This window comes from Phytophthora cinnamomi, assembly GCF_018691715.1.
Source record: "Phytophthora cinnamomi strain GKB4 chromosome Unknown Contig53, whole genome shotgun sequence".
Taxonomy (NCBI): Eukaryota; Oomycota; class Peronosporomycetes; order Peronosporales; family Peronosporaceae; genus Phytophthora; species Phytophthora cinnamomi.
Window position 1 is genome coordinate 2,174,711 of NW_027150986.1, and position 23,079 is coordinate 2,197,789.

Consider the following 23,079-nt stretch of genomic DNA (forward strand, 5'->3'; position numbering starts at 1 on the left):
CTTCATCGTTTCAGTGCGGAAAAGTGCAAGTCGAGCCCCAGGCACGTCGCACCCACGCGCCGCCATGGGTGCGTCCTGCCGCCTTCGTTGCCCCCTAGATGTTGCCTACTAACGCACTTTACTGCGTCTTCCATTCTCGCCTCGTGAACTGCTCGGTATCAGAAGACTCAGCGGATCTCAAGGTGCACACGACGCCGGATGTTGCAGCAGACGGCAGGCCCCAGAGCAGCCCCAGCAACGCCACAGCAGCCCACAAGGCGTCCCCGACACGGGGCAATAGCAGCCCCACCGCTCGCAGTGATGACCGCTCGGTGACGTCCCCGCACCCGGCGCAGACCGAGGGGAGCTACTCCACGGACCTCTTCCGAGCCTTCCCCAAGGTCTGCCAGAAGGCCAAGAGCGGCGTGCAGCTCTGCCAAGCAGTGTCGGCCTTCGTGACGGAACGGGCGGCGTTAGAGAGCAATTACGCTCAGTCGCTGCTCAAACTCGCCCAGTGAGATGCAACGAGACTGGGATAATTCTGGAGCATTGTGAAGTTCTTACTTACGTTTGGCTGCCATTTTGAAGGAGTACGCAGGCTGAAGATTGGTCCGAGCAGTTGACGGCGTGCTGGGCTACGTTCCAGGAGGCGACAGACCACCTAGCTCAAGAGCGGTGGGCCTTTGCGTCGACTATGCAGACCGCGATTGTGCCGGGTGCCAAGGCTTTTGCGGCACAGCAGGAGATCCAGGTGCAACGGCTGATTACAGGTTTGTTGTTGTATTTCTTGCTACGCTAGTCATTTTATTTGGGGGAGTTGTACTTAACGTAGTTGGTTGTTGTAATTTGCTGCTGAAGAGGGCACGAAGGTGCGCTGGGCTCAACAGCAAATGACTTCGTCGATGGACAAGGCGCGAGAAAAGTACGAGCGCAAGTGTCAAGAGGCGATTGAGATCACCTCGACGATGAGAAAGAGTGATAACACTACAGGACCAGATGTCAGTTCGTCGTCATCTGACTCGTCCTCCGATGATATTTCATCGTCCAAGGAATTGACTGACAAACTAGCAGCCGGTGCTGGACAACTGCTGACGAAGATGTGGGATACTACTTCTGCGTTTGGGCGCAATCCCTTAGAGCGACAACGCTCTAAGCTGTATAGTTCCCTGGAGGAGGTCATTGCTGCAGAGAAGCACTACGTCCAGACGGTGGAGTACACCAACGCGCAGCGCCTAATTTTTGAGCGAGAGATCAAAGAAAACTTGCACGCGTTCCAGCTGACGGAAGAGCAACGGCTAGAGTACCTTCGAGATGTCTTGGTGCGCATGCAGAAAGCGTTTGTTGCCATGTTTTCGCGATCGCAACAGTTCGTCGAGCGGATGAAAGAGAGTGTAAACAAAGTCGACGAACTAGGTAAGGCTGTTTTGCTGATCGTTTGATCTGTTTAAAAACTGACATGATTTTGTTGTAGCGGACATTGAGAAAGGTTTTCAGAGTCTAGGAGGGCAAGAAGACGTGGATGTGGACCGAGCAGACTTGTCGATTAATCCTTTCTATCTGCGCATGACGCATATTCAAGCGATGTCTGATGACGGGCAACGTATGATTGGAGTGATCAACTCTGTCGTGACGGAGTTTATATCAATTGAGGCCCGTTTTTCGCAGGCACTAAGGAAGCTGCTTCGGACACACGAGAGCGGTGGTCTTACCCCACCATCCGATCTCTTCGGCACTTCGTCTTCCAATGTGAACCTCAATTTTCTAGCTGATGAAGGGGCGACAATGGCGAACGGTTGGTTGACAGCAAAAGACCAAGTAAAACTTCTATTGGAAGTTCACCAGGTTCGTCGCCATACATGCATATTCAACCATGATGTGTGTTTACTTGGCAACCACTCACTCGATGCTTTCTACGCAGGAATTTCGATCGTTGCTCGCTGAACCTGTGTCACTCAGTCTTGCTACGATGAAGACCGAATACGAAAGCGTTCGGGTCTCGACGCAGGAAAACTTTTTGAAGGCTCATTCCACGTTGTGTAACGAGGCAGCTGCGCACCAAAAGGTCCAGCATAAACTGGATACGAAGTCTCGGGATTTTGCAGTGACGTTTTCGTACATGCCAGGATCAACGCCTGTTGGCACCAATTCCTACGGAATCGAGGTTGCACAGGCTCTCAAAGTCCTGAGTACGAATTTGCGTTTATTCAATGAGAAGGAACGGCGATCAGAAGCCAAACTTCGCCAGCTTGCGGAAGAAATTCGGATGCTGCAAGTGCAGGTCTCAGAAAGCAGCAAGTCTCTGAGACAGACGTACCAGATCTACGTCCAGGTTTGTGTTCTTGTTGAGTTGAATATTTATACGGGTTTTGCTTACACCGTATGTGTTGCAATGCAGGAAATCGAGGTTTTCATTTCGACTTACATGAAAAACGAGAAGTATCGACTTCAGGTTGGCAAAAATTCTCTGCAATCGCTGGCGAAAGCCGTTGAGCATATGCTGCAGGGTGGCACATCAGTCGGAAACAAGGCTTTGGTTGAGTTCGAAAAAATCGATCCAACCGGAGATATTGCTGAGTTCGTCCGAATTAACAGACAGCCATACGAGCGGAGCAAGCGTATTGTACCCGCTTATCACGGGAATGAAAGTTTAAAAGAAGTGATGCGCGAATACCTCTCATCGCCCGGTGCCCCCTCTGAAAATTCGGACAAGAATCCCCGAAGTCCTTCGAGCGGTAACTATTCGTTTGGGTCAATTTCAAGCGGAGAGCTCGTTACCTCTCCTGAAAAATCCCCTCGGTCGAGGCGAAATTCAAGTGTTGGATCGGCAAGGGACGATCAGACAGCACCAGCAAACGGCAACATTACGACTGACGAAAATCATAGAAACGAGGACGAAAGTGCAGGATCCGGAATGGAGCAGGATGAAGAATTTGCTGAAGCTCAGCCACTCGGAGTATCTGACTTTCAGAAGAAGTTTAAGGTAAACTATCCACGCGCGGCTTAATCTACCGTGCAACAAGCACAAGCACGTATACTAATGATTCTTTGGCGTTGTTCTTTTGATGGTGCTGCCTGAGATAGCTCGATTCGCCGGAGCAGGTCGTGGAAAGTTTTTCGTGCGCGCTATATCTCTCCAATTTTCCCTTCCATGGACGACTTTACCTGACTAGAGACCGAATGTGCTTCTCGGGATGGAGAGACACGATATATGTAAGTTGGTGTGTGTTTATTGGCTATATTTTGTGATCTCATACAAGTTGGCGTTACATCGTACAGGTAGCTTCGTTCTCCGAGATCTCGCTCATGGAGAAGAAAAACACAGCGCTGATAGTTCCCAACGCTATTGAGGTGAGAAGAATCGGACTTTTATCTCCTCTTAAACACTTCCCTCGTTTATTAACTCACTAATGTGACCCTGAGTTGTAGTTTACCGTGAAAGGGGAGAAAGTGTTTTTTACGTCGTTTGTGTTTCGGTAAGCAACCCTTATTATGCTTCGCTTTCGTGTTGTTAGCTACAAACTCACTTGTAGTCTATCCAGGGATGAGTGTTTTCAAAGTATCCAGCAGCTGCGCTCCATCAAGAAGGAGACAGAAGCATTGATGTCAGATCCAACCAAACAATCCCAAGCAGATTCGATGTCAGATCCAACCAAACAATCCCAAGCGGATTCGATGTCAGATCCACCCAAACAATCCCAAGCGGATTCGATGGGTGCTGTGGATACTTCTCTTTCGGATGGTGAGTCAAGACGACGAAGAAGTTCGGACGAGTTGGCTGCCGTTGCTCCTAGTCCTGGATTGACTCCCACCAACGTCGTAGCTACCGAGGACTGTCGTCCTGCAAGTTCCCTTTCGTCGGGAGCTGTAGCATCACTATCACCTGTAGTGATCCCAGAGAAAGATGGTTTGCTGTGCGATTTTGATCTAATGCTGGACGAGGAAGTCGCGTTCAGGTGCGAAATCTCTGCGCTATCTGACTTTCGTTTTCTTTCAAGGGCTGTACTAACTTGTGTTACGTGTATTAGTGTCGATGTTGCTTTTTCGAAATTGTGGATTGAGTCGGATGCATTTGCTCAGAGTGTTCTTGATGCCGCTGGCTCAACGAACATATCGATTCCTCCGTGGGATAAGGAACCTGTTTCTTACACGGCGGTGAGCAAACCAGACTCATTTGATGGATCTCGGCTGGTCTCGTACACCCACAACAAGAAGTACATGGTAGGGCCCAGTGTCATTCCGACGGCTCAAACCCAACGATACGCCTATTCCCCTGGCAGTCGCCTTGTCGTGAGCACTACAACCTGCGTGTCGGATGTACCATATTGCGACTACTTCCGCGTAGAGCATCGATGGGTCTTCAGTGCTACGAAAAAAGCAAGTGTTTGTTTGGCGCAGGTGGGTCTTCGAATTCAATGGTCGAAGAGTACGTGGCTGAAAAAACAGGTATGTGGGTGTGTGCTAACCCCTCAATTTTTAACGTTGTTTTGGGGTTAAGACTGACTCCCGTTTTCCTTCAGATTGAAAGCACCACTGCCTCCGAAGCCAAAGATGCAGTAAAATCATGGCTAAGCGCTGCTATTGAGGCAACAAAGCAGCATTCATCAGATAAAAGCGGCTCTAATCCCTCTGCTCCTGCAAGCACGCCTTCAACGAAGCCGCTTTTATCAACACCCGAAGCGCAGCCTTTGAAGGACTCGCCTCAGCAAATTCCTGCCAGTTCAGTTTTACAATCGACCACACTGGCTCAGGCAGCTACTACTCCGACTACTAGTGGTCCCCCGACACAACTCCACCCAACACTTCAAGCTGCGGTCATCATCTGCGCGCTAATGTTTATCTACACGATGTATCGGGTTTGTGCTGCGATGGACCAAATGCAAGCTTTGACAAGGGAATCGCTTGTTCAGCAGCGTCAACAGCAGGAAGTGTTAAGGGAGCTTTTGGCTAGACTGGGCTAAACCAGACAAACGAGAATGAATGTAAGTTCTGAAGATTTATTTGCAAGTGAGAAACTGGACATCCACAAATGTCGTGCGCTGGAGTGGCAGTCACTAGTGCATGTATTCGTCTTCCTCGTGGGCTTCCTCGTCTTCCTCCTGGAAAAGAGAAGGCGTTGCATGTAAAAAAAACACTGATAATTATGATGCCGTTGACATGTTGCGTACCTCGTCGCTGTATGAAGGAAGAGCTGCAAGGCTTAGCAGCGGAACTCCCAGTGGTCGGGAATGTGGCTCGTGTATATCTTCAGCAGGGAAAAGCTGGACATCATCGAGATCGTCTAAGAAGATATGAGAGTGTATGCGTTATAAGGACTATAGACTGCAAGGAACGAAATGACCCGAGACTTACCTTGTTGCATTTGATCATCCTCCGGCCAGCTGCCAATACTGCATGTGTCGCGCAAACTTTCATTGCTACGCCCGCTCGATTCACCTGTTGTTGCTTGCCTTAAAGCAGCTTGCAAGTTTTCGATCTCGTGCTGCATACTGCTCACCCGTTTCTTCATTACTGAATTCTCCTGCTTCAACAGTGCGAACTCTGATGCAAAAATGAGCGCAAATTAAACACTAGGACATAATGTGAACAACCTCAAAGCCCTCACCGAAGATGTCTTGCCCACATGCGCACCAAGACTTTGTCCCATTAGCAATATTAGACTTGCTGGGGCTCCTTCTGGTCGTTATGTCGATGTAGGTGCTGAATTCGTCTCGTATTCTCGAGAGCAGTCTGCCGTAATGCTGTAAAACACCAAAACGTGAGGTCTAATAGCCTTATTAGCAAAGTGTGCTATGGTAAAGCACACCTCATCCTGCAGCACAATGCTGTCCAACACAGTCTGGCATGCTTGTGCGCGAGACAAAGTTTTCTCTGGTAGCTAGGTGGACAAGTATTAGTTGTTTTTTTACAAGCAGCCACACGTTACATTGTCGGAGCACACGTACGTTTGAGCGTCCGATCTCGTTTAACCGCTCCACCAGCTCAACCTCAAGCTGGACAGAAGAAGATTTGTACCCACCAACAAGGACTGATTGCGGCTGGTAGATTGTGTTGGGCGGCTGAGTCGAAGTGGACATTAGCATGGAAGCACTAGCTGAACGACTGGGACCAATTCCAACTCCTGAGATACACTCTTCCTGGTTTTGAGTCTTGCACGCCGGCATGGCCAATCCTGAAGTCTTCCGTGATAAGTTCACGATACCGTTGCAAATTGTTATATCAGTGTTGGGTGTGCGATACCCTTTTAGTACTTTGGTAGGTGTTTTTGGTAGTGATCCAGATGTCAAGCTCCGCAGTGCGTCAATTTGGGCCTGCAACTTGTGATTCGGATGCTGGTAGCCGGTGTTGGAGCCCTGTTCTACAGCGTTGAAAAGTTTCTTCCGGACTGCAGACGCTGACTGGCACCGCCTGTAATGCAAAAGTTTAGATACTTGAGCGGCTCGTGACATCGCCGTGTGTACTGACCTTTGCATTTGGCGGATGCTTGATGGTGCTAATACGGAAGACTCGACCGTGTTAGACGTTGACTTCCCCCTTGTTGTCACTTTAGTGACTCCTGAGGAACGCATGATAGATGCCTTGCCTTTAAGGTACCCCGGATGACTTGTGTGCTTGGCTGCTAGCTCGCGATCAATTTCGACACGGAGGTCGGAAAAAAAGTCTTTCTCGGAGTACTACATGCAGTAATTGAAACTCTGAATTATATGCCACCGACTCCAACAGGCAAGTATCATTCGACGCACTTTGCCGAAAACTCGAAGTTGCGGATCCGGATTTTCTGGGTCGTTGTTTGTGGTCGATTGAGAGTGCCGATGGTGCTACACAGCAACTGCAGGTAAGTTTTACTTGAACGGTTGCGTTGTCTTTCAGTCCCAGGACCGACATACCAACACGGAGGGCCCAGCACTGTATACGTTACTGCGTTTGCGTTGCATGATGTTCAATTTCGCTGCCGTGCCTGCAATATCTCGTCTGCAGCGCCCAAATGAACAACGTTTTCGCGAGCAACGAAAGCCGACCTCAGCCTAACAATAACTCTATTGAAAATGCATTGATACGCCAAATTTGGCGAAACACGTCTGGGACACCCACGCCATAAGCAGTGCCAGTCGGCCCACGTCTTACTCGTCATCGCTGTCGTCCTCATCTTCGTCATCGTCGAAGTGGCCCTTGCGACGATTCCGGTTCACCTGCATCTGAGCAAACCTGTCCGCCACCATCGTCAAACCCTTTGAGGAGGAAGCTGCGGCCGCATCGTCTTCCTCATCATCTAGATCTTCACCCTTCTCGTCGTCATCACCATTAGGAGCGTCACCTTGGGTCCACGTAGTACTCGCGGATGAGTCGTCAAAAGCTGCCGGCCTGTAACCGCATCACACTCATTCAGATCGCCACCCCCTAATCCAATGCCACACGATTCATTGCAGCTTACCAGAGGTCTTTGCGCTTGAGGTTCTTGATCTGATCCTTGTACAAAATGTGCTCCACAATGGACGTCACGGCGCCCTTCTTGCCCTTGGCCGTCGTTGCCTCACCGCCATCGCCCTCTCCAACAATCAGGAAGTCACCTACCGACAAGCAGCAGCAAGATACACAGCAACATGAGTACACCCACGATAAAGACCACCACTATACCCGTGGGCATTGCACCGCCACAAAATGGCAAGCAACCGAGTCCCCAGCGACGGTGTAAGCTCCTCAATTGTGCCAAAGTATTGAAATTTACCTCGCTTGACCCAAATGAGCTTGCGGAACTTGGTCGGCAGCATCGTCACGGACTTGGCACCTTCCGCGTCGACCACCTGCAGCCACAAAGCGCGAAACAATTGCCCAAAAATTGGTGAGCGCCGCACCACCGGACCAAAACTCAAATGCGCACAAAAGGCGCCGCACCTCGAACAGGTTGCTGCCTCGCAGCGCCGTGACGCGCACGATGAGCTCGTTCTCCTTGGGCTCCGGGTCTCCGTACAGCACGCGCGAGGTCACGCCCTTGCGGTAAGCGCTCTTCCGTCCAGCACCCGACATGTTCCTCTTGGTACGTCACTGCAGGCCACCAAAAGGCTTTTTGACCCGCGTGACTTGTCGCAAATCACAAATCGGACTATAAAAAAAGGAGTGGACCAGACTGACCCGCCCGCCGATCTGTAGCCAAGTGCACTAATCCACAGTTAGAACGTCATCAATCACCCCAGGCGTCGATAAGGATGGCTGGACGCGGGCGTGGAAGAGCGACGACGCTGCCGGCGTGGATGACCAAGCAGGGCCTCAACGCGCCGCCCGCCCCGGACGCTCGCCCACCTCCGCCCGCAGTCGAGGGACCGCCGCCGCCGCCTCCTGCGCGCAAAGGACAGTTCGACGACGCGCCTGAGCCTGCGCCGACGGCGAGCAACGGCATGGGCGAGCCTTCGGGCGGCAAGCGGCGCTCGCGATCCAGGGACCGCGGCAACGGGCGCAACGGCGGCGACTTCAGAGGGCCCCCGCCGCCGCAGGACCGACCCCGCTCGCGCTCTAGGGACCATGGCAATGGGCGAGACCGAGGCTACGACTACGGGGCCGACCGCCGTCGGGAGGACTCGTACCGACGCGGCCCGTCCCGCGGGCGCTCCCGATCCCGCTCTCGTGAGCGTCGGGACTACCGCGGAGACTACCGACGCGGCGGAGACCGCTACGAAGACCGGGGATACTCTGCGCGCGGCCCGAGGGATGACGACTACCGGCGCAACGACGGACGCTCCATGCGCAGGGAGAATGAGGCCATGGAGCGCGGGTACAGGCGCGCCGTGCCGTCCAACGGACATGACGACCGCACGTCCCGTAGATACGCGTCGGACTACCAGCCGTAGAGGATGTCGTGTCAAGTGTCGGTGGACCACCCATTTCTTTTGTTCTGGTGTCGAAGGTGCAAGTTTGAATTCAATCCTGCCGAGAAGATCCTCGGCTTGAGACGCATTTTGGGTCCAGACAGGGGAAGATGGGGTATTATAGTAGCAGGAGGCAGGCGTGGAAGCGGAACGACGAGCGGATTGCAGGGCTGGACTCGCGCACTTGTGTGCGCTAGGTTGAGCGCTTTAGCGGTAAAATTAAACTCTCTTCTATTACGGGAGCTAGGTCGCGTTGCCTCGAACATCACTGCACTTTGTATTTCGTTGTTGAAAGGGAGGACAGCTCGACGATGGCAAGTGAACCGAACTCTGTCGTGACGTCGCCTTTGCCTGGTTTAACACCTGCAGCAATGTCGCCGACAAGCGAAAATGTGACGAGCCAGGAAGACGCTACCGCTGCCAAGAAAGCTGACACCATGACAAACACCAAGGTGCAGCCGACTCGCGAGCCCAAACTGCTTTTTGCCGTCGCGAAGAATGTGGTAAATGCTTCGAGGGCTACTCGCTCCAACAAACAGTCCGCTACTAGTGGCAAAAGCCCCGTGGCCTCAGCTGCAGAAGGCAATGCTAGCGCGCGCACGATGTTTGGAATAATCAAGCGAGCACAAACCAGCAAACCAGAGCTGTTACCAGCGCAGGATCAACCTCAGCAACTATCGCAGCCGTCGGAGGAAAGTCACGCAGTCAAGCAGCAGTCAAGTGGAGAATCAGAATCAAGGCACTCTTCAGCTTCTGTCGACGCCGTGAGCTTAGGTGGTGAAGCTATCGATGACCACTCCTTCGTGGACGATGTGAGAGAAACTTTGGAGAAGCTCCTAACTCAGTTGGACAGCGTGGATCCGCGCAAGCTGCTTGCAGTACGACTTGGAGGCGAACTCAGAGGTTTACTAGGCAAAGCACAAGATGAGTTCGCGGCTTATGAAGCTGAGTTCGTAGAGCACGCTGCCAATGAAGGTGTATCCGTGGCACTGCAGAACTTCTCAGCGTCATTGACCCAGGTGTCTGCTATTGCTGAGCGTTTGCGCACCGCGAAGTTTTTACTCAACCGAACATTCAAGCGCGAGGTGCTCTTCGCCTTCCAAGAGATCAACTCGTACTACACCTCTCTTTTCATGGAGTTATCCATGGCAGTCGCGCGGCGATCGGGTATTGACTTACCGCTACCAGCCCCTGTGACGCCACCACCTCCACCAGAGCCAACAGAAATACCAGCTCCTACTGGTGATGAAATCTGCTTAGAAGCACATCAGTATTTCTTCGGTCACGGTGTCGCCAAAAATCTTCAAAAAGCACTCGGTCTCTACACGGTATTGCTTGCAAACCTCCCCTCTTCTTCACCTCATTCAATCTCACCACACCCCTGCGGCTTGTGTATCTGATTGTAACAGCAAGCCGCAGACCTTGGTTGTGCTGTGGCAATGACTTGCTTGGGGCAAATGTACTTCGCCGGGAATGGAACGGAGAAAGACATACTCGTGGCAGGGAAATGGTTCGAACTCGCGTCGTCTGCAGGAGATCTCGAAGCCTGCCATCAACTGGGTCTCCTGATGGTACGCACTGTATTTGCACTAGAATCGCATTTGCATATTCTGATGTCATGGCAGTGCGAAAAAGCAGCACACTTGAAAGATGCCCGACAGTCGGATGAATTTTTCGCACTTGCTCGAGTTCGTTTTTCCCAGGCTGCGGAGCAAGGCCATCGTGACGCGCAATACGAGCTAGGTTCGTATAATCTTACAGTTTCAGAGGCGTCTTCAGCATCTTGATAGCGCCTTCGTTGTGTCGCAGGCATTTTTCATGAACACGGGCGAGGTGGATGCGAACCAAATGATATGGAAGCAGCCACATGGTACGCTAAAGCTGCTGACCAAGGTCACACAGGAGCCGAGGCTAGTCTCGGCCGGCTCTTCCTCGTGGGAAAACAGATCCAGCAAGATGTTGCTAAAGCTGTGCACTTCCTTCAGCGCGCAGCAGCCAAGGTAAGCAAACTTGAGTTCATGAGCTGAATCGGATGCATGGACTCAGTCTTAATTGCTTGTCACTTGAACAGAGCGATTCGAGCGCTCAGACACGATTAGGCTTGCTGTATACCACAGGCAACGGAGTCAAGCAAGACATGGAGCGTGGGGTTGCCTTCCTTCAAAGTGTGCGTCCCGCTTGGCCGGTATAAATTGCATGTGTGCTGACTCTTGTCTGTGCCATATTGCAGGCTGCAGATGCAGGTAGTAGCGTAGCCATGACGCGTCTCGCATGCTTGCTGCTTCACACAACTCAAGCAAACGATGTATCGGATTCATCACCATTCTCCACTCAATTTCGAGATCGCGAAGAGTCCCATGATGAAGCGCTGCGATTACTTTTGAGCGCTGGAAACGGGGGTCACACCGACGCTTACTATGAACTTGGTAAATTGCTGGAGACATCCACTCTTCTAAGAGACCAAGCCGCTGCTCTCCGCTTCTACTCCAAAGCTGCCACAGCAACTATGGTAAGGAGCATCTTGAGCTGAATTGATTCGCGTCGGTAGACTTCTCACTCTTGTCTCTAGCCTCTTGCTAAAGCAGCGAAGCGAGTCGCCACCATGTGCTACTCGGGTATCGGCTGCACCTCCGATAAATTAAAGGCACATCGGTTCTACGCCATCGCAGCAAACGTTGGTGATGCCGAAGCTTTGAACGCCTTAGGTACCGATTCCTCTCTTATGACTTCTCGCACAGTTTCTAACGAATGCCAGGATGTCTACCTGGAACAGGGTTAATGTACGAAGAAGGTGAAGGTTGTGACTTGAATTTCCTGAAAGCCGCCGAATGCTATCGCCGCGGTGCGGATCTGAATAGTCCGCATGCACATTTCAACTTGGGGTGTCTGTTGTCACATGGCAAAGGCGTCCCGCGAAACGCAGACGCTGCACAGGCGCATTTCCGGAAGGTTCGTTTGCTTGCTGTCCTATCGAGTTTGCATGTGGCTCGAATAACCGTGAGTGCATGCATCTGCTCGGCAGGCAACCGAACTTGGTTACTCCCTGGCCCAGCAATTCGTGCTTGACGAAGCAAGGTAAAGCTCAAGCGAGTACAGTAATACCTCGGTGGACATATTGTGGGGCCGTTTGTGTGGGTATTCTGTTACTGAAGGCATGAAAAGAAGAGAAACCACACGCATTTATTATCAATGTAATATGCAGGAAGAACTTGTGAGAAGCACAGCAGTCACATGCAGCACGTACGCTAATTCCCGAAAGATGTCAAGTTTTCTGCTCCATGTCACACAATGTCCATACGAATATGGGCATCATCCAGCTATCCTTATCTGTTGCATCTTTCACTACCTCAGTAACATAATGCTGCCGAACGAGCGATCCAGCAAACCTAAGCAAGCTCCCGGCGCGCATACTTCCCCTCATCCATATACTCGACGGCCACAGTTCGGTTTGAGAAACCGCGGCCATGCAGCTCGGTTGCTGCGCTTTGCGCTGACTGCACGTCGCCGAACTCAACAAAGACCTTACCGACGGCACTGAGGATACCGTCACGCGGACGCGGCAGCAGCAGTGATGGCACGGCGCCAAAGCGCTCGCACTCGCCCTTGATGTCATCTAAAATGTCGGCATACTCTTCCTCGTCGTCAAGCTCCTCAGGAGTAACCATGTTGAGTAGCACAATCACACGGGAGGGTGTACCAAGTGGCAGACTTGGAATTCCTGCCAAACTCATTGCCTGCATCGCGGCGCGCGACGGGTCCAATCCCATTTCCAGTCCCGTGTTCACTGTACCTGCTGCACTTGCGACAGCCTTGGCATTCTCTTGCGACATCGCGCGGCGAACAGTGAGGGTTTTATCACCAAGTCGCATGTCATTCAGTCCGAGGCACGCTGCATCCGTCACGTTAATGTCCATGTATTCGCAGAATCCGTAGCCCTTGGAAAGGTTAGAGCTGAGTTCCTTGACAAGATGAAACGATCGCAGCGGGCCAAACGCCTGCAACAACTCCTTCACCTGCTCCTCGTTAAGGTGGTACGGCAGGCCACCAATGAAAATCTTACCCGGACCATCGCTCACAGTGGTTGACACGATACCGAGCGCCGCCAGGTTGAGCTGTGGAATCGGTCCCAGATCCTTGGGGACAGTAGCAGGGTTGTAATCGTTAGGCCGGCGGATCTTTAGAGGCTGACCGTTGTACGACACTCCATCGAGGTTCATGCAGGCCGTCGTAAGCTCGATGGTGCGCAGCTCCACAAACGCAAAGTGGCGCTCGCGGTTGATATAAACGGACACCACCGATCCGCCTTCCTGCTTCTCTCCGAGCGCTCGGTCAATGACGTCGTTGAAGAATACGGTAATCTCTGGCTCCGAGATCTCTCCGATACCACCAACATACAGTCGGCGCGCGTGACGCGTCTGCTGCGATTGGCCTGCGAATCCGTACGCCGCGTTGGCCTGGTGCGAGTGGTTGTACATCGGCTGCGCCGCCGACGAGGCACTCTGAACAGAAACACATCAAAAACACAACGAGTTAGCGGGGATGCGAGAGGGTTAGCGCACTCGAATCCAGCGCCGCTCCAGGAGACATTGCAGAGCTGCCAGGCAAGCACCACGACGGACAGACAACGGACAACGAATACACAACGACATCGTGTCAGCCGTTGTATCTCTCCGTGCTGCTGCTGGTTGCCGTCCTCCACGTGCGCAGATGCACGGCGTCCAAATAAATAAATAAATAAAAAAGTCGACTCACTCCGGTAGACGGCATCGACGAGGTCTGCGGCGCACCGAACGACGCCGGGCCGACAGAGCCCGACAGCGCCGCCATGTTCTGCTGCAGAATGGCCTGCGCCGCGTAGGCCGCGGCGTTCTCCTCCGTCACTCCGGGGGGCCGCACGTCGAAGTTGGATTTCTTGCGGCGGCGCACCACGCGCGACGACGAGCGCGAGCGACTGCGGCGGGACGAGCGGCGGTCCGAGCGGTCGCGGGAGCGGCGGCGTTCGCGGTCCCGGCTGCGGCTGCGCCGGTCGCGCGAGGAGCGGTGGCGCGAGGAGCGTCGTTCTCTGCTGCGGCTGCGGTCTCGGCGGTGCGAGGAGCGCGAGCGGCTGCGGCGGCTGCTGCGGTGCGAGCTGCGGCGTCGGTCGTCGGCTTCGGCGGGCGGTCTGCTGCCATTCGTCTCCTGTAGGAAATAATACCATTAAAAAAAAATTAGCGCGGGGTTCTTCACCTCGATACTTTATACTTGGACGCTGTATACGTACGGGAGCGTCGGCGAACTGCGAGGGCGCCGGCGGCGGCATCTGCTGCCGCGGAGGGGGAGGCGGGTACGCGCCGCCGCGCGACGGGGGCGGCGGGGGCTGCGCGGCGCCTGGCGCGGGTCCCCCCGCCTGTTGCTTCTTCATCCACGCGGGCAGCGTGAGCTCGCGTCCACGGCCGGCCATGGTCTTGCCTTTTGGTGTCCTTCCTGCTGCTTGCTTGGCACGACCACCACTGGCCGCCGCTTCGTGGCAGGCACACCAAAAACCTTTGAAAAATGATAATCGTGTTTCAAACCTTATCTTATTCGTTCTGAGAGGCCTACGGGTCCAAGTTGAAGCGCGGGGGTGGGCTCACGCGCAGTCGCGCATGACCTGCTGCGCCATGGCCAAAGTGTTGGCGTCGCTGCCGGACGGGACCGGGCCGTGCCACGTGCATGACGGGAACTTCTTCAGCTGCGCCACGGCGCGGACGCACGCTTTCTGGCTGCAGAACTCGCGCGCTTGGCCCGCTGGGATCCACTTGATGGGCGTGAACAGCAGCGGCGCCACGCAGGCAGTCAGCGAGTCCGCGAGGCCGTTGCTGTTGGCGTTTAGAGCTGTGCGCAGCCGACCAAAGCCGCCGCAAGCGGTGGAGGAACATACAGCAACCGCCATGACTAGCAGCGTCGCTACGACTTGGATCTGCATCCTTCGGAGTGGGGACACGTCGCACGGACCGCGAGAATTCCGAAATGGAGCAATGGCTACCGGTCACTTCCCATCGTCAAGTTGATTGCCTTGGAAAACTGGTGCATGTAATTAGTGATCACTGGCACTGGTGTCTAGCTTCCAGGCTGAACGCAACCATCAAGATAACTAACGACTCTTCATCGACAAAAGATCCCAAGAGGCACGAGCACTTTGTTCCTGCATTGCGTGATGAGTGCGAATCGAGTGGTGTCCAAGCAGACGGAGGAGCTGTTCCACGCGAGCGAGATCGGCGACGCTGAGGCTGTCAGGGGGCTTGTTCTGGACCCGGAAGTGGACATCAACTGGCAATGCGTGCAATCGGTGGGAGATACGATGCCTACGCACCAAATACCTTAGACTTACGCCGCTATTGCTTGTGCAGTATGGAGCCACGCCGCTGATTGCTGGCATTTCGAATGGCCACAACGAGGTCGTCCAGGTCCTGCTGAGCGCAGACGCAGAGCTCGGAGTGCTGAAAACCCCCGTTGGTCAAGGCTCGTTGAACAAATGTTGTCAGGAGGCTGGCATTCATTATTTGTTACCGTTTTGAATACTATCGCTGCAGGACCGCAATAGTCCTCTTCATGAGGCTGCTTTCAGAGGCGACCCGGATGTTTTACAGCTTGTTCTGAACAAGGCCCTCGAGAAGTCGAGCGAGGATGCTGTCAGTCTTATCAACTTGCAAAACCAAGTACGGGGAAGGGTGCTCACATGAGTGATGTGAGGTTGCTGAACCCTGCTTTTGCTGTTGGTCACAGTTCGGAAACACACCGCTACATAATGCAGCTCGAACGGGAAGTCCAGAGTGTGTATCTCATTTGCTCCAAGCTGGTGCAGAGCATTCCATTAAAAATGTGGTACGTTTCTGTTATCAGTGCATGTATAATATAAAAACATTGGCCATTGAAGTTGTATGTAACTTACTTGTTTTGCGGGCAGAATGGATCCATCGCACTTCACCACGCGTGCTACAGCGAAAAGCCGAATCTCGAGGTCGTTCAACTACTTGTCGAAGCTGGTTCCGACGTCAACGCCCTTGACCAGCAGGGCTACTCACCGTTGATTGTAGCGGCCAAGAAGAATCAAACCGAGGCGATCGAATTTCTACGCAAGCGCGGAGCCGACAATACACTCAAGAACTCAGTACGTACACGCTTATCGATCGGGAAAAAAATGCTGACACTCGCACCATTTGCCGGATTGTTTGTATCAGTTTGGAGAGAATGCGTTGCATTTCGCGGAGCTCCGAAACAACGCGAATGCTATCCACTTGCTGGAGTGACACTGCGGGAAACAGTCGCGTATCGTACGCCACATCCGGTATGGTACATGCGAACATTATTGCAGTACATAGCTATAATCCAAACGATTGCAACGACTCAAACCTTCTGCACATTGTGTGCGTCGTTGTGCAGTGCACATGAACTTCCATGGTAATACGGTACATGGAGTAGGCGTTTATGCCGATCTCCGTAAACAAATTTGCCAACGCATCTCATTTTTTCTCGCTATTACGCGCTCGTGCACGTCGGCAAGGACAACTTCAACGTCAGCTCAGGCTTGCTCAGGAGAGAGTTCAGCGCGGCGACCATGTGTTGCTGCGGATGGCAAAAAAAATATTTAAATATTTTTAACAGTTAAAAATATTATAGAAATATTTTTTTCATTTTTATTCATGTAAGTACGAAACTTAAACACTTCGATTTTGTATCGGCCGCAATCTGACCACCGCGCTCTATTAGGTGGGACCCAATACTTTCAGTGGCCATCTCGACGTCCTTGCACACGCGGAAAGTTCCACGTCAATCTCCTCGCAGACGTTCTCCAGTTCCTCGGTGGTCACGTTTAGGAACTTGACGGCCAGGAACTCGTTCTCCGTCACCTCAACACCTTGGGGGCCACCATATCACAGCCACCGCAGCGCGGCGCCGAGAACTGCACGGTGGTCAGCTGCTTCTCACCGATGGCGGCGTTGAAGTCCTCAGGAGTCTTGATCTCGATCGGCATGGTCGGGAGTGGGCTGCCGCCGCAGGGCTACTTTCAGGGCGGAGGTCAGTATTGCGATGAAGCCAGTATTCCGGAAATTACTGTGTTATACGGTGCTCCAAGTGATCCGTTTTAGCGGGGTTTGATGTATAAAAATGGAAAAATTTCATAAAAATTGAAATAAAAATATTTTTTGATATTTTATTTCGAAAAAATCCTTCCATATTTTTTTGCCATCCTGTCGTGACCGCATATCTGACGTCGGATTTGAAGATTTGCCCACCGTAACTTGCGTCACACGGTGTGGTGCTTTCACATACCTACGTTCAACGGGGTGAACTGTCCCATGTTCGCACTAAAGGCATGACTCATAATGCTAAAATTTGCTTACACGAGCGTCGATCACTAATCTATTAGTTTGACCTGTTCATTAGTAGCTAGCAATAACCTAGTATATGAGTAACACAACGAAGTGCTATACAGCAAGCGATGACAACAACAAAGCTTATATTGCATTACTGCCGCTGCCGACGCTGGCAGTCCGTGAAATACGGAACCTGATCAAGCAAGGAGTAATGATAACGACCCCAATTGCTGTGATGGTCATGATCAACCTAAACCTTGTCTGCAGCAAAAGTCGTGTGATCATCACGCGTTTTGGCCATGCACTTTCGATCGATACATATGTAGTCTCCGATATCAATTTCAAGATTGCGCCTCCGTCGTAGACCGATTATTCAACATTTTTATTTTTAGTTTTTTTATTTTTCGGCGGTCTTACAGCGACGAATACTTGTAGCAGTACAGTACTAAGACTGTAGAGTTGGCTGACGGCTGCACTTTGTATAAAAACGAGCAGAATACAGTACTGTACTGATTATTCTGCGTTGCTCCACCGTCCAGATTACGCGTTCTACGCGTCCGCAATCCAAATTCTGGCACGGTGCGGATTTGATGATCCGGTCACCATAATCTAAGGTAATCCGACGCGCATAGCTGTACATGTAGGCATGCAACTCGCTTCGTAAGGAAGAGTTTACAATTTTGGCATCAACAATCCATACCGAATTTGTTATGACTGCTGGAACTATGCTGTATACCGCATCGACGATGCGGCATGGTGGCAGATGTCACGCAAATGTTGTACTTACTGTACAGGGATACCGTGCATGGAATCCACGTTATGTAGTTGTTACCTTCTTCTACGGTACGGCTCGACTGCAACGCTGATCGTCATTGGGTTGGGTTGGGTACCCACCTTGTAGACAAGCGCCTATCCAAGGCTTCGTGGAAGCCCTGTCTCATCCTACCCACAAGAGCGACGTCCGGATGTGATCGATCTTGGGATGATACTTGAGGACACCGCCATGCGCCACAGAAAACGTAAACCGAGGTTCTCGGTTGGAGACTCATTATCCATTTTTCTCCCAACCACCCAAGGAAGGCCGACACTAAACTTTCCGTTGAAACTATGGTTCTACCGCTCTTGCTTATTGTCGCAAGTCTGGTTGCTAGATCGGCTGATGCTGAGATTCCACGGGCCTGTGTCGGCGAAGACAACCATAAGCTGCCATTCTGCAACACCTCGATGTCAGTCTCGGCGCGCGTGGAAGACCTATTGGCGCGCCTGCCAATGGACGAGAAGGCCACGCTGCTGACGGCCCGTGCCAGCCCACGCGGCAACATGAGCAGCATTGGACTACCGGAATACAACTGGGGAGCCAACTGCGTGCACGGGGTTCAGTCAACGTGCGGTACCAATTGCCCGACGTCGTTCCCCAATCCGGTGAACCTGGGGGCGATTTTCGACCCACAGGTTGTGCTTGAGATGGCCCAGACTGTCGGGTGGGAGCTGCGCGGACTGTGGCTCGAGGGAGCAAGGGAAAACTACGCGACCGGACCGCACCTTGGTTTGGACTGCTGGTCGCCCAACATTAACATTAACCGTGACCCGCGCTGGGGCCGCAACACGGAAACACCATCTGAAGACCCGCTCGTGAATAGCAAGTACGGGGTGGCGTACACGAAGGGGCTTCAAGAGGGCAGACACGAAGACCCGAGATACCTTCAGGCTGTGGTCACCCTCAAGCACTACGTCGCTTACTCGTACGAAAACTATGGTGGCGGCAATCGAATGGAATTCGACGCGATTGTGTCGCCGTACGATTTCGCAGATACGTACTTCCCTGCCTTTCGTTCATCCATCGTCGACGGCAACGCGAAAGGTGTTATGTGCTCATATAACAGCGTGAACGGTATCCCGGCGTGCGCCAACAACGCCCTCGAGAACAACCTGCTGCGGGGTTCGCTGGGGTTTGACGGCTACATCACGAGTGACTCGGGGGCCGTCGAAGCCATTTCCGACAGGCACCACTATGTTGCTACACGTTGCGAAGCTGTACGGCTGGCGATCCTGGCCGGAACTGATGTCAACAGCGGCAGGTCGTACGAGACGTGCCTGAAAGAACTTGTACAGAGCAATCAGCTCGATGTGAAGGCGGTGGATGACGCTCTACGCCACACGCTTAAACTTCGTTTTGAGCTGGGTCTCTTTGACCCTATCGATGACCAGCCGTACTGGAACGTCACTCCAAGTGATGTGAACACGGATGCTGCCAAGAAGCTCAGCCTCAACCTCGCTCGGAAGTCCATAGTCCTGCTTCAGAACAACCAGTCAGTGCTACCGCTGCGCAAAGGGATCAAGTTGGCAGTCGTTGGGCCTCACGCCCAGGCTCAACGCGCTTTGCTGGGAAATTATCTCGGCCAGATGTGTCACGGCGGATACGACGAAGTGGGGTGCATCAAGACCCCGCTGGAGGCAATGAGTGCTTCTAATGGCATCTCGAGCACGACATACGCACTGGGCTGCAACGTCACTGATAACTCCACCACAGGTTTCGACGAGGCTGTGAAGGCTGTACAAGGAGCTGAAGCTGTCGTTCTCTTCCTTGGTATTGACAAATCTGTCGAAGCCGAAGTCCGAGACCGCAACAATATCGACCTCCCAGCTATCCAGATGCAGCTGCTGCAACGTGTACGAGCTGTGGGCAAACCGACAGTTGTGGTGCTGATGAATGGAGGCGTGCTGGCTGCTGAGGAGATCATCGTGCAGACGGATGCACTCGTGGAGGCTTTCTACCCCGGATTTTTCGGCGCGCAGGCAATGGCAGATATTCTCTTCGGCGACGCGAACCCGGGTGGCAAACTCCCAGTTACCATGTATCGCTCGGACTACGTCAATACTGTGGACATGAAGAGTATGAACATGACTGCGTACCCTGGGCGTTCGTATCGGTACTTCAAGGGACAGCCAGTATTCCCGTTTGGATGGGGTCTCAGCTACACTTCGTTTTCGCTGCGCGCCGCTGAGGCAGCCACCACCAATGCGGTGTCGAAGTCTTCGAACGCCGCAATCTCGGTGGTGCTCCAAAATACCGGCTCCGTCACGGGAGATGAGGTCGTGTTCGCGTACTTCAGGCCGGTCAGCACGGGTGCGTTGGGACCAGCAACGCTGCTGAATAAGCAATTGTTCGACTACCGTCGTGTGACGCTAAAGCCGTCTGAGAGCTCTGGACTGAGCTTCGAGGTACAGCGGAGCACGCTCGCGCTCGTGGATGAGGAAGGAAACCTGGTGAGTTTTCCTGGGTCGTACGAGGTCATCATCACAAATGGCGTGAACGAGCGGCAGACATTCCGTGTTGAGGTTGAAGGAGAGAGAGAGATTTTGCGCGCGCACGTATGAAATCTACCTGGACTCCCCCTACTTGCTACCGTTCTGCCCAAACATAGTCGCCTTCATTTAGTTTTGCTTTTTTTTTACCGTAGTAAATATTGATTCCGGTCAACAATGATCTTCGAAACTAGTATCAACGAGATAACGCTACTACACATTCACCTTATAATCGCCTCGATGAAGAGAGAATGGTGTTGGGAGCCGATATGTGCCTGCGGCACACAGGGCAATCTAAACGGGTGTGAAGCCACATGCAGATGCACGTATCATGGAATCGATGTCCGCAAGGTAACTCGACTCCGCACGCGCGCCCATGTTCTGGTGAATCTTCCGGGAGAGGATCGATCTTGGACATGCAGATCGTGCAGTCCGTGTCTTGTAGATTGTGGCCCCCGCAACTGACATCAACACGACGCAGCGAGCGAATAACATCTATCGCGTCGGCATCGTGTGGGTATTGCATTTCGCTCAGCTCCTCAGTCGCGCGAAGAATCTCGCGCAAAGCTTCACATTCGTGCATCCACTGCGCGTGCTTGCTTAACATGGCGAAGAGTTTCTCAAAGAAGTTTTTGACGGTGTCACACTTGCGCTCCTTATGTACTGGGCTGATCGCGCTCCAACGCTTCACCGCCGACCAAGCGTTCATTTCCTCCTTCAGCTTGATGCACATCGCGCAGCACTTCTTCACACCGTTGCGCTCGCCTTGACGGTTGGAACGGTAGTGCTTTTTCACAATTTGCCGCATCTGCGCCTCCAACTGGCGAACGTCCACTAAAGCCACACCGAATCCCCAGCTCTGACGGGGCATGGTCTTATCGCGCTTCATCTCCACGAAGAAACGAGCCTGAAGTTTGCTCTTCGTGTGAGCCACTGTGACTTCAACGTTCACATCTCGCAATCCAGCAGCACGCGGGATGTCGGCGAGTTCTCGCACGCGTGTGCTGGCGATGGCACACCTGCCGAAACCACTGGGTGTGCTCGGAGCGGAACGCGAAACGCTTTCAACGCAGCGGTGATAGCTCTCCTCGAGCGACGCTCCCGACGAAAACACGACGGTGACGTCTTCGCTCTTTCGCACGGCGACCATCGATGGAAGTTGTTGTAGTGAAGTTGTTGTAGTTGCTGCAGCTGTCGTAATTTGGCGAGTGGTGTCCAATGCTCCAGCCCTTGCGACGCGAAATGCTTTGTGTATCTCTTGAGTTGGTGGGAAGAGCTGTCGAGGGAGAGCTGCACAGTAAACACCTGCTTGGGATATGCAGGGGAATAGTACACGTACAACCGCAACCCGTCCAGATGGAAGTACTGAGTGCCGATACATATGTATGAAGTCTCACCAAGACTGCAGAGCTAAGTAACTGGTACAGTACGAAATGGAGGCCGGGTGGCTCTGGATGTTTGCCAGGGACATGTGCGAGCCCCTTTCAGCTCCTGCCAGCGCAATGGCGCAGCTTCATCCGCCAAGCAAGCAGCATCTCGACCGAGACGAATACCACCACCATCACGCACCTGCTAAATACAGTTACAGTCACGTCTAGCCAATCGCAGCGCGCAGGGTGTCCACTTGTGGTGGACAATCTGGTTGAAGTGGTCGTGGATGTTGCACGATGATGGTCTTCGCGCAACATCCGTCGGCGCATGTAGTGTGGCGCACCCATCGCGCGACACGCCGGAACCGCGCGCGCTGAGTGGCAGAAATGGCGCCGCCCTAGCAGGACCAGTCATTCGCGGCCAAAGTGGCGCTCCAACCGGCGAATCGGGTGGCAGACTGACTTCCGCTCTCGAGCTTAAACCGATTCAGTTCTATCTTTCCTGACGCGACCATGTCCTTCGCCGACCTCAGCAAGACCCAGCGCGACGAGTTCGCCGCCTCCCTGGCCGTCCTGGCGCTCTTCGACGCCGGCGTCGAGGTCACGGCCGACGCCCTGACCAAGACCTTCGCGGCCTCGGGCAACGACGTGGCCGCCTACGTGGCGCCGCTCTTCGCCGACCTGCTGGCCCGCGGCCTGGACGTGGAGAAGTTCCTGGCTGGCCCCTCGGCCGGTACGCAGCCACCCGTTACGTAGCAGTTAAAGCTTGGGGATTGCAACACTAATCCTCGTTGTTTTTATTCGCAGGTGCTGCCCCCGCTGCTGGCGCTGCCCCCGCTGGTGACGCCGCCGCCAAGGTGGAGGAGAAGGCCGTTGAGGAGGAAGAGGAGGTCGACATGGGCGGCGGCATGGACATGTTCGGCGGAGACGAGGACTACTAAGCGTCGTCTTCTCGCCGTCTCGCTGCTGCCTCCCGGTCGACTCGCCGCTTAGGTATCCATTCCAGCGCGCGAGCCTATCGGAGCTGCTGACACAAAAGCAGCGGAGGGAGGAGGTGGATGCTGCTGCCGGTGTGCAGCGCGTTGCAGCTCCTTTGTCCGCTTCCGTCGGGGAATTGTGAGTCGGTCGCGGCGTTCGCGGCTGCATGTGAGCTCCTGCGCAGGCGTGGGAAGACTCTGTTAGGTCTCTTTATAGTGTATTGACTTCCATGCCTCGCTGCCTCCCATGTAA

General features: G+C 53.3%; 10 protein-coding genes across 11 annotated transcripts; 6 read left to right on the forward strand and 4 right to left on the reverse strand.

The window, feature by feature from the left end:
* Positions 1 to 64: 64 nt before the first annotated feature.
* On the forward strand, positions 65 to 4,501 carry IUM83_00610 (uncharacterized protein; the record flags this gene model as incomplete). 2 transcript variants are annotated; one of them, XM_067924394.1, is made up of 15 exons in its annotated part: positions 65 to 68; positions 163 to 493; positions 568 to 749; positions 838 to 1,392; positions 1,451 to 1,821; positions 1,898 to 2,308; positions 2,375 to 2,428; positions 2,819 to 2,959; positions 3,061 to 3,189; positions 3,256 to 3,327; positions 3,406 to 3,452; positions 3,519 to 3,932; positions 4,005 to 4,197; positions 4,257 to 4,422; positions 4,497 to 4,501. In XM_067924394.1, the coding sequence occupies 15 exons, from the start codon at positions 65 to 67 to the stop codon at positions 4,499 to 4,501; spliced, it is 3,075 nt and encodes a 1,024-aa protein (XP_067788642.1). The 2 variants fall into 2 exon arrangements, with proteins under 2 accessions (XP_067788642.1, XP_067788641.1); XM_067924393.1 differs by having other exon boundaries at positions 166 to 493.
* Positions 4,502 to 7,097: 2,596 nt separating this feature from the next.
* On the reverse strand, positions 7,098 to 8,001 carry IUM83_00611 (eukaryotic translation initiation factor 1a; the record flags this gene model as incomplete). Its single annotated transcript, XM_067924395.1, has 4 exons — positions 7,098 to 7,338; positions 7,409 to 7,544; positions 7,703 to 7,778; positions 7,870 to 8,001. The coding sequence occupies 4 exons, from the start codon at positions 7,999 to 8,001 to the stop codon at positions 7,098 to 7,100; spliced, it is 585 nt and encodes a 194-aa protein (XP_067788640.1).
* Positions 8,002 to 8,180: 179 nt separating this feature from the next.
* On the forward strand, positions 8,181 to 8,819 carry IUM83_00612 (uncharacterized protein; the record flags this gene model as incomplete). Its single annotated transcript, XM_067924396.1, has 1 exon — positions 8,181 to 8,819. One exon carries the CDS (start codon positions 8,181 to 8,183, stop codon positions 8,817 to 8,819), a length of 639 nt encoding a protein of 212 aa, XP_067788546.1.
* A 329-nt stretch (positions 8,820 to 9,148) lies between these two features.
* IUM83_00613 (Extracellular protein SEL-1) lies at positions 9,149 to 11,916 on the forward strand (the record flags this gene model as incomplete). Its single annotated transcript, XM_067924397.1, has 9 exons — positions 9,149 to 10,165; positions 10,247 to 10,408; positions 10,463 to 10,580; positions 10,647 to 10,837; positions 10,909 to 11,004; positions 11,068 to 11,346; positions 11,407 to 11,542; positions 11,611 to 11,786; positions 11,860 to 11,916. 9 exons carry the CDS (start codon positions 9,149 to 9,151, stop codon positions 11,914 to 11,916), a joined length of 2,232 nt encoding a protein of 743 aa, XP_067788639.1.
* Positions 11,917 to 11,919: 3 nt separating this feature from the next.
* On the reverse strand, positions 11,920 to 14,277 carry IUM83_00614 (Splicing factor U2af large subunit; the record flags this gene model as incomplete). Its single annotated transcript, XM_067924398.1, has 6 exons — positions 11,920 to 11,983; positions 12,082 to 12,108; positions 12,249 to 13,336; positions 13,423 to 13,431; positions 13,590 to 14,015; positions 14,098 to 14,277. 6 exons carry the CDS (start codon positions 14,275 to 14,277, stop codon positions 11,920 to 11,922), a joined length of 1,794 nt encoding a protein of 597 aa, XP_067788544.1.
* Positions 14,278 to 14,445: 168 nt separating this feature from the next.
* IUM83_00615 (Splicing factor U2AF 50 kDa subunit) lies at positions 14,446 to 14,781 on the reverse strand (the record flags this gene model as incomplete). Its single annotated transcript, XM_067924399.1, has 1 exon — positions 14,446 to 14,781. The coding sequence occupies one exon, from the start codon at positions 14,779 to 14,781 to the stop codon at positions 14,446 to 14,448; it is 336 nt and encodes a 111-aa protein (XP_067788638.1).
* Positions 14,782 to 15,012: 231 nt separating this feature from the next.
* IUM83_00616 (26S proteasome regulatory complex, subunit PSMD10) lies at positions 15,013 to 16,105 on the forward strand (the record flags this gene model as incomplete). The annotated part of the gene is made up of 6 exons (XM_067924400.1): positions 15,013 to 15,144; positions 15,206 to 15,307; positions 15,389 to 15,514; positions 15,582 to 15,680; positions 15,763 to 15,966; positions 16,037 to 16,105. The coding sequence occupies 6 exons, from the start codon at positions 15,013 to 15,015 to the stop codon at positions 16,103 to 16,105; spliced, it is 732 nt and encodes a 243-aa protein (XP_067788543.1).
* Positions 16,106 to 18,397: 2,292 nt separating this feature from the next.
* IUM83_00617 (family 3 glycoside hydrolase) lies at positions 18,398 to 20,551 on the forward strand (the record flags this gene model as incomplete). The annotated part of the gene is made up of 1 exon (XM_067924401.1): positions 18,398 to 20,551. The coding sequence occupies one exon, from the start codon at positions 18,398 to 18,400 to the stop codon at positions 20,549 to 20,551; it is 2,154 nt and encodes a 717-aa protein (XP_067788884.1).
* A 154-nt stretch (positions 20,552 to 20,705) lies between these two features.
* IUM83_00618 (uncharacterized protein) lies at positions 20,706 to 21,629 on the reverse strand (the record flags this gene model as incomplete). Its single annotated transcript, XM_067924402.1, has 2 exons — positions 20,706 to 20,754; positions 20,848 to 21,629. 2 exons carry the CDS (start codon positions 21,627 to 21,629, stop codon positions 20,706 to 20,708), a joined length of 831 nt encoding a protein of 276 aa, XP_067788681.1.
* Positions 21,630 to 22,362: 733 nt separating this feature from the next.
* Positions 22,363 to 22,790, forward strand: IUM83_00619 (60s acidic ribosomal protein; the record flags this gene model as incomplete). Its single annotated transcript, XM_067924403.1, has 2 exons — positions 22,363 to 22,582; positions 22,657 to 22,790. 2 exons carry the CDS (start codon positions 22,363 to 22,365, stop codon positions 22,788 to 22,790), a joined length of 354 nt encoding a protein of 117 aa, XP_067788643.1.
* Positions 22,791 to 23,079: the final 289 nt, after the last annotated feature.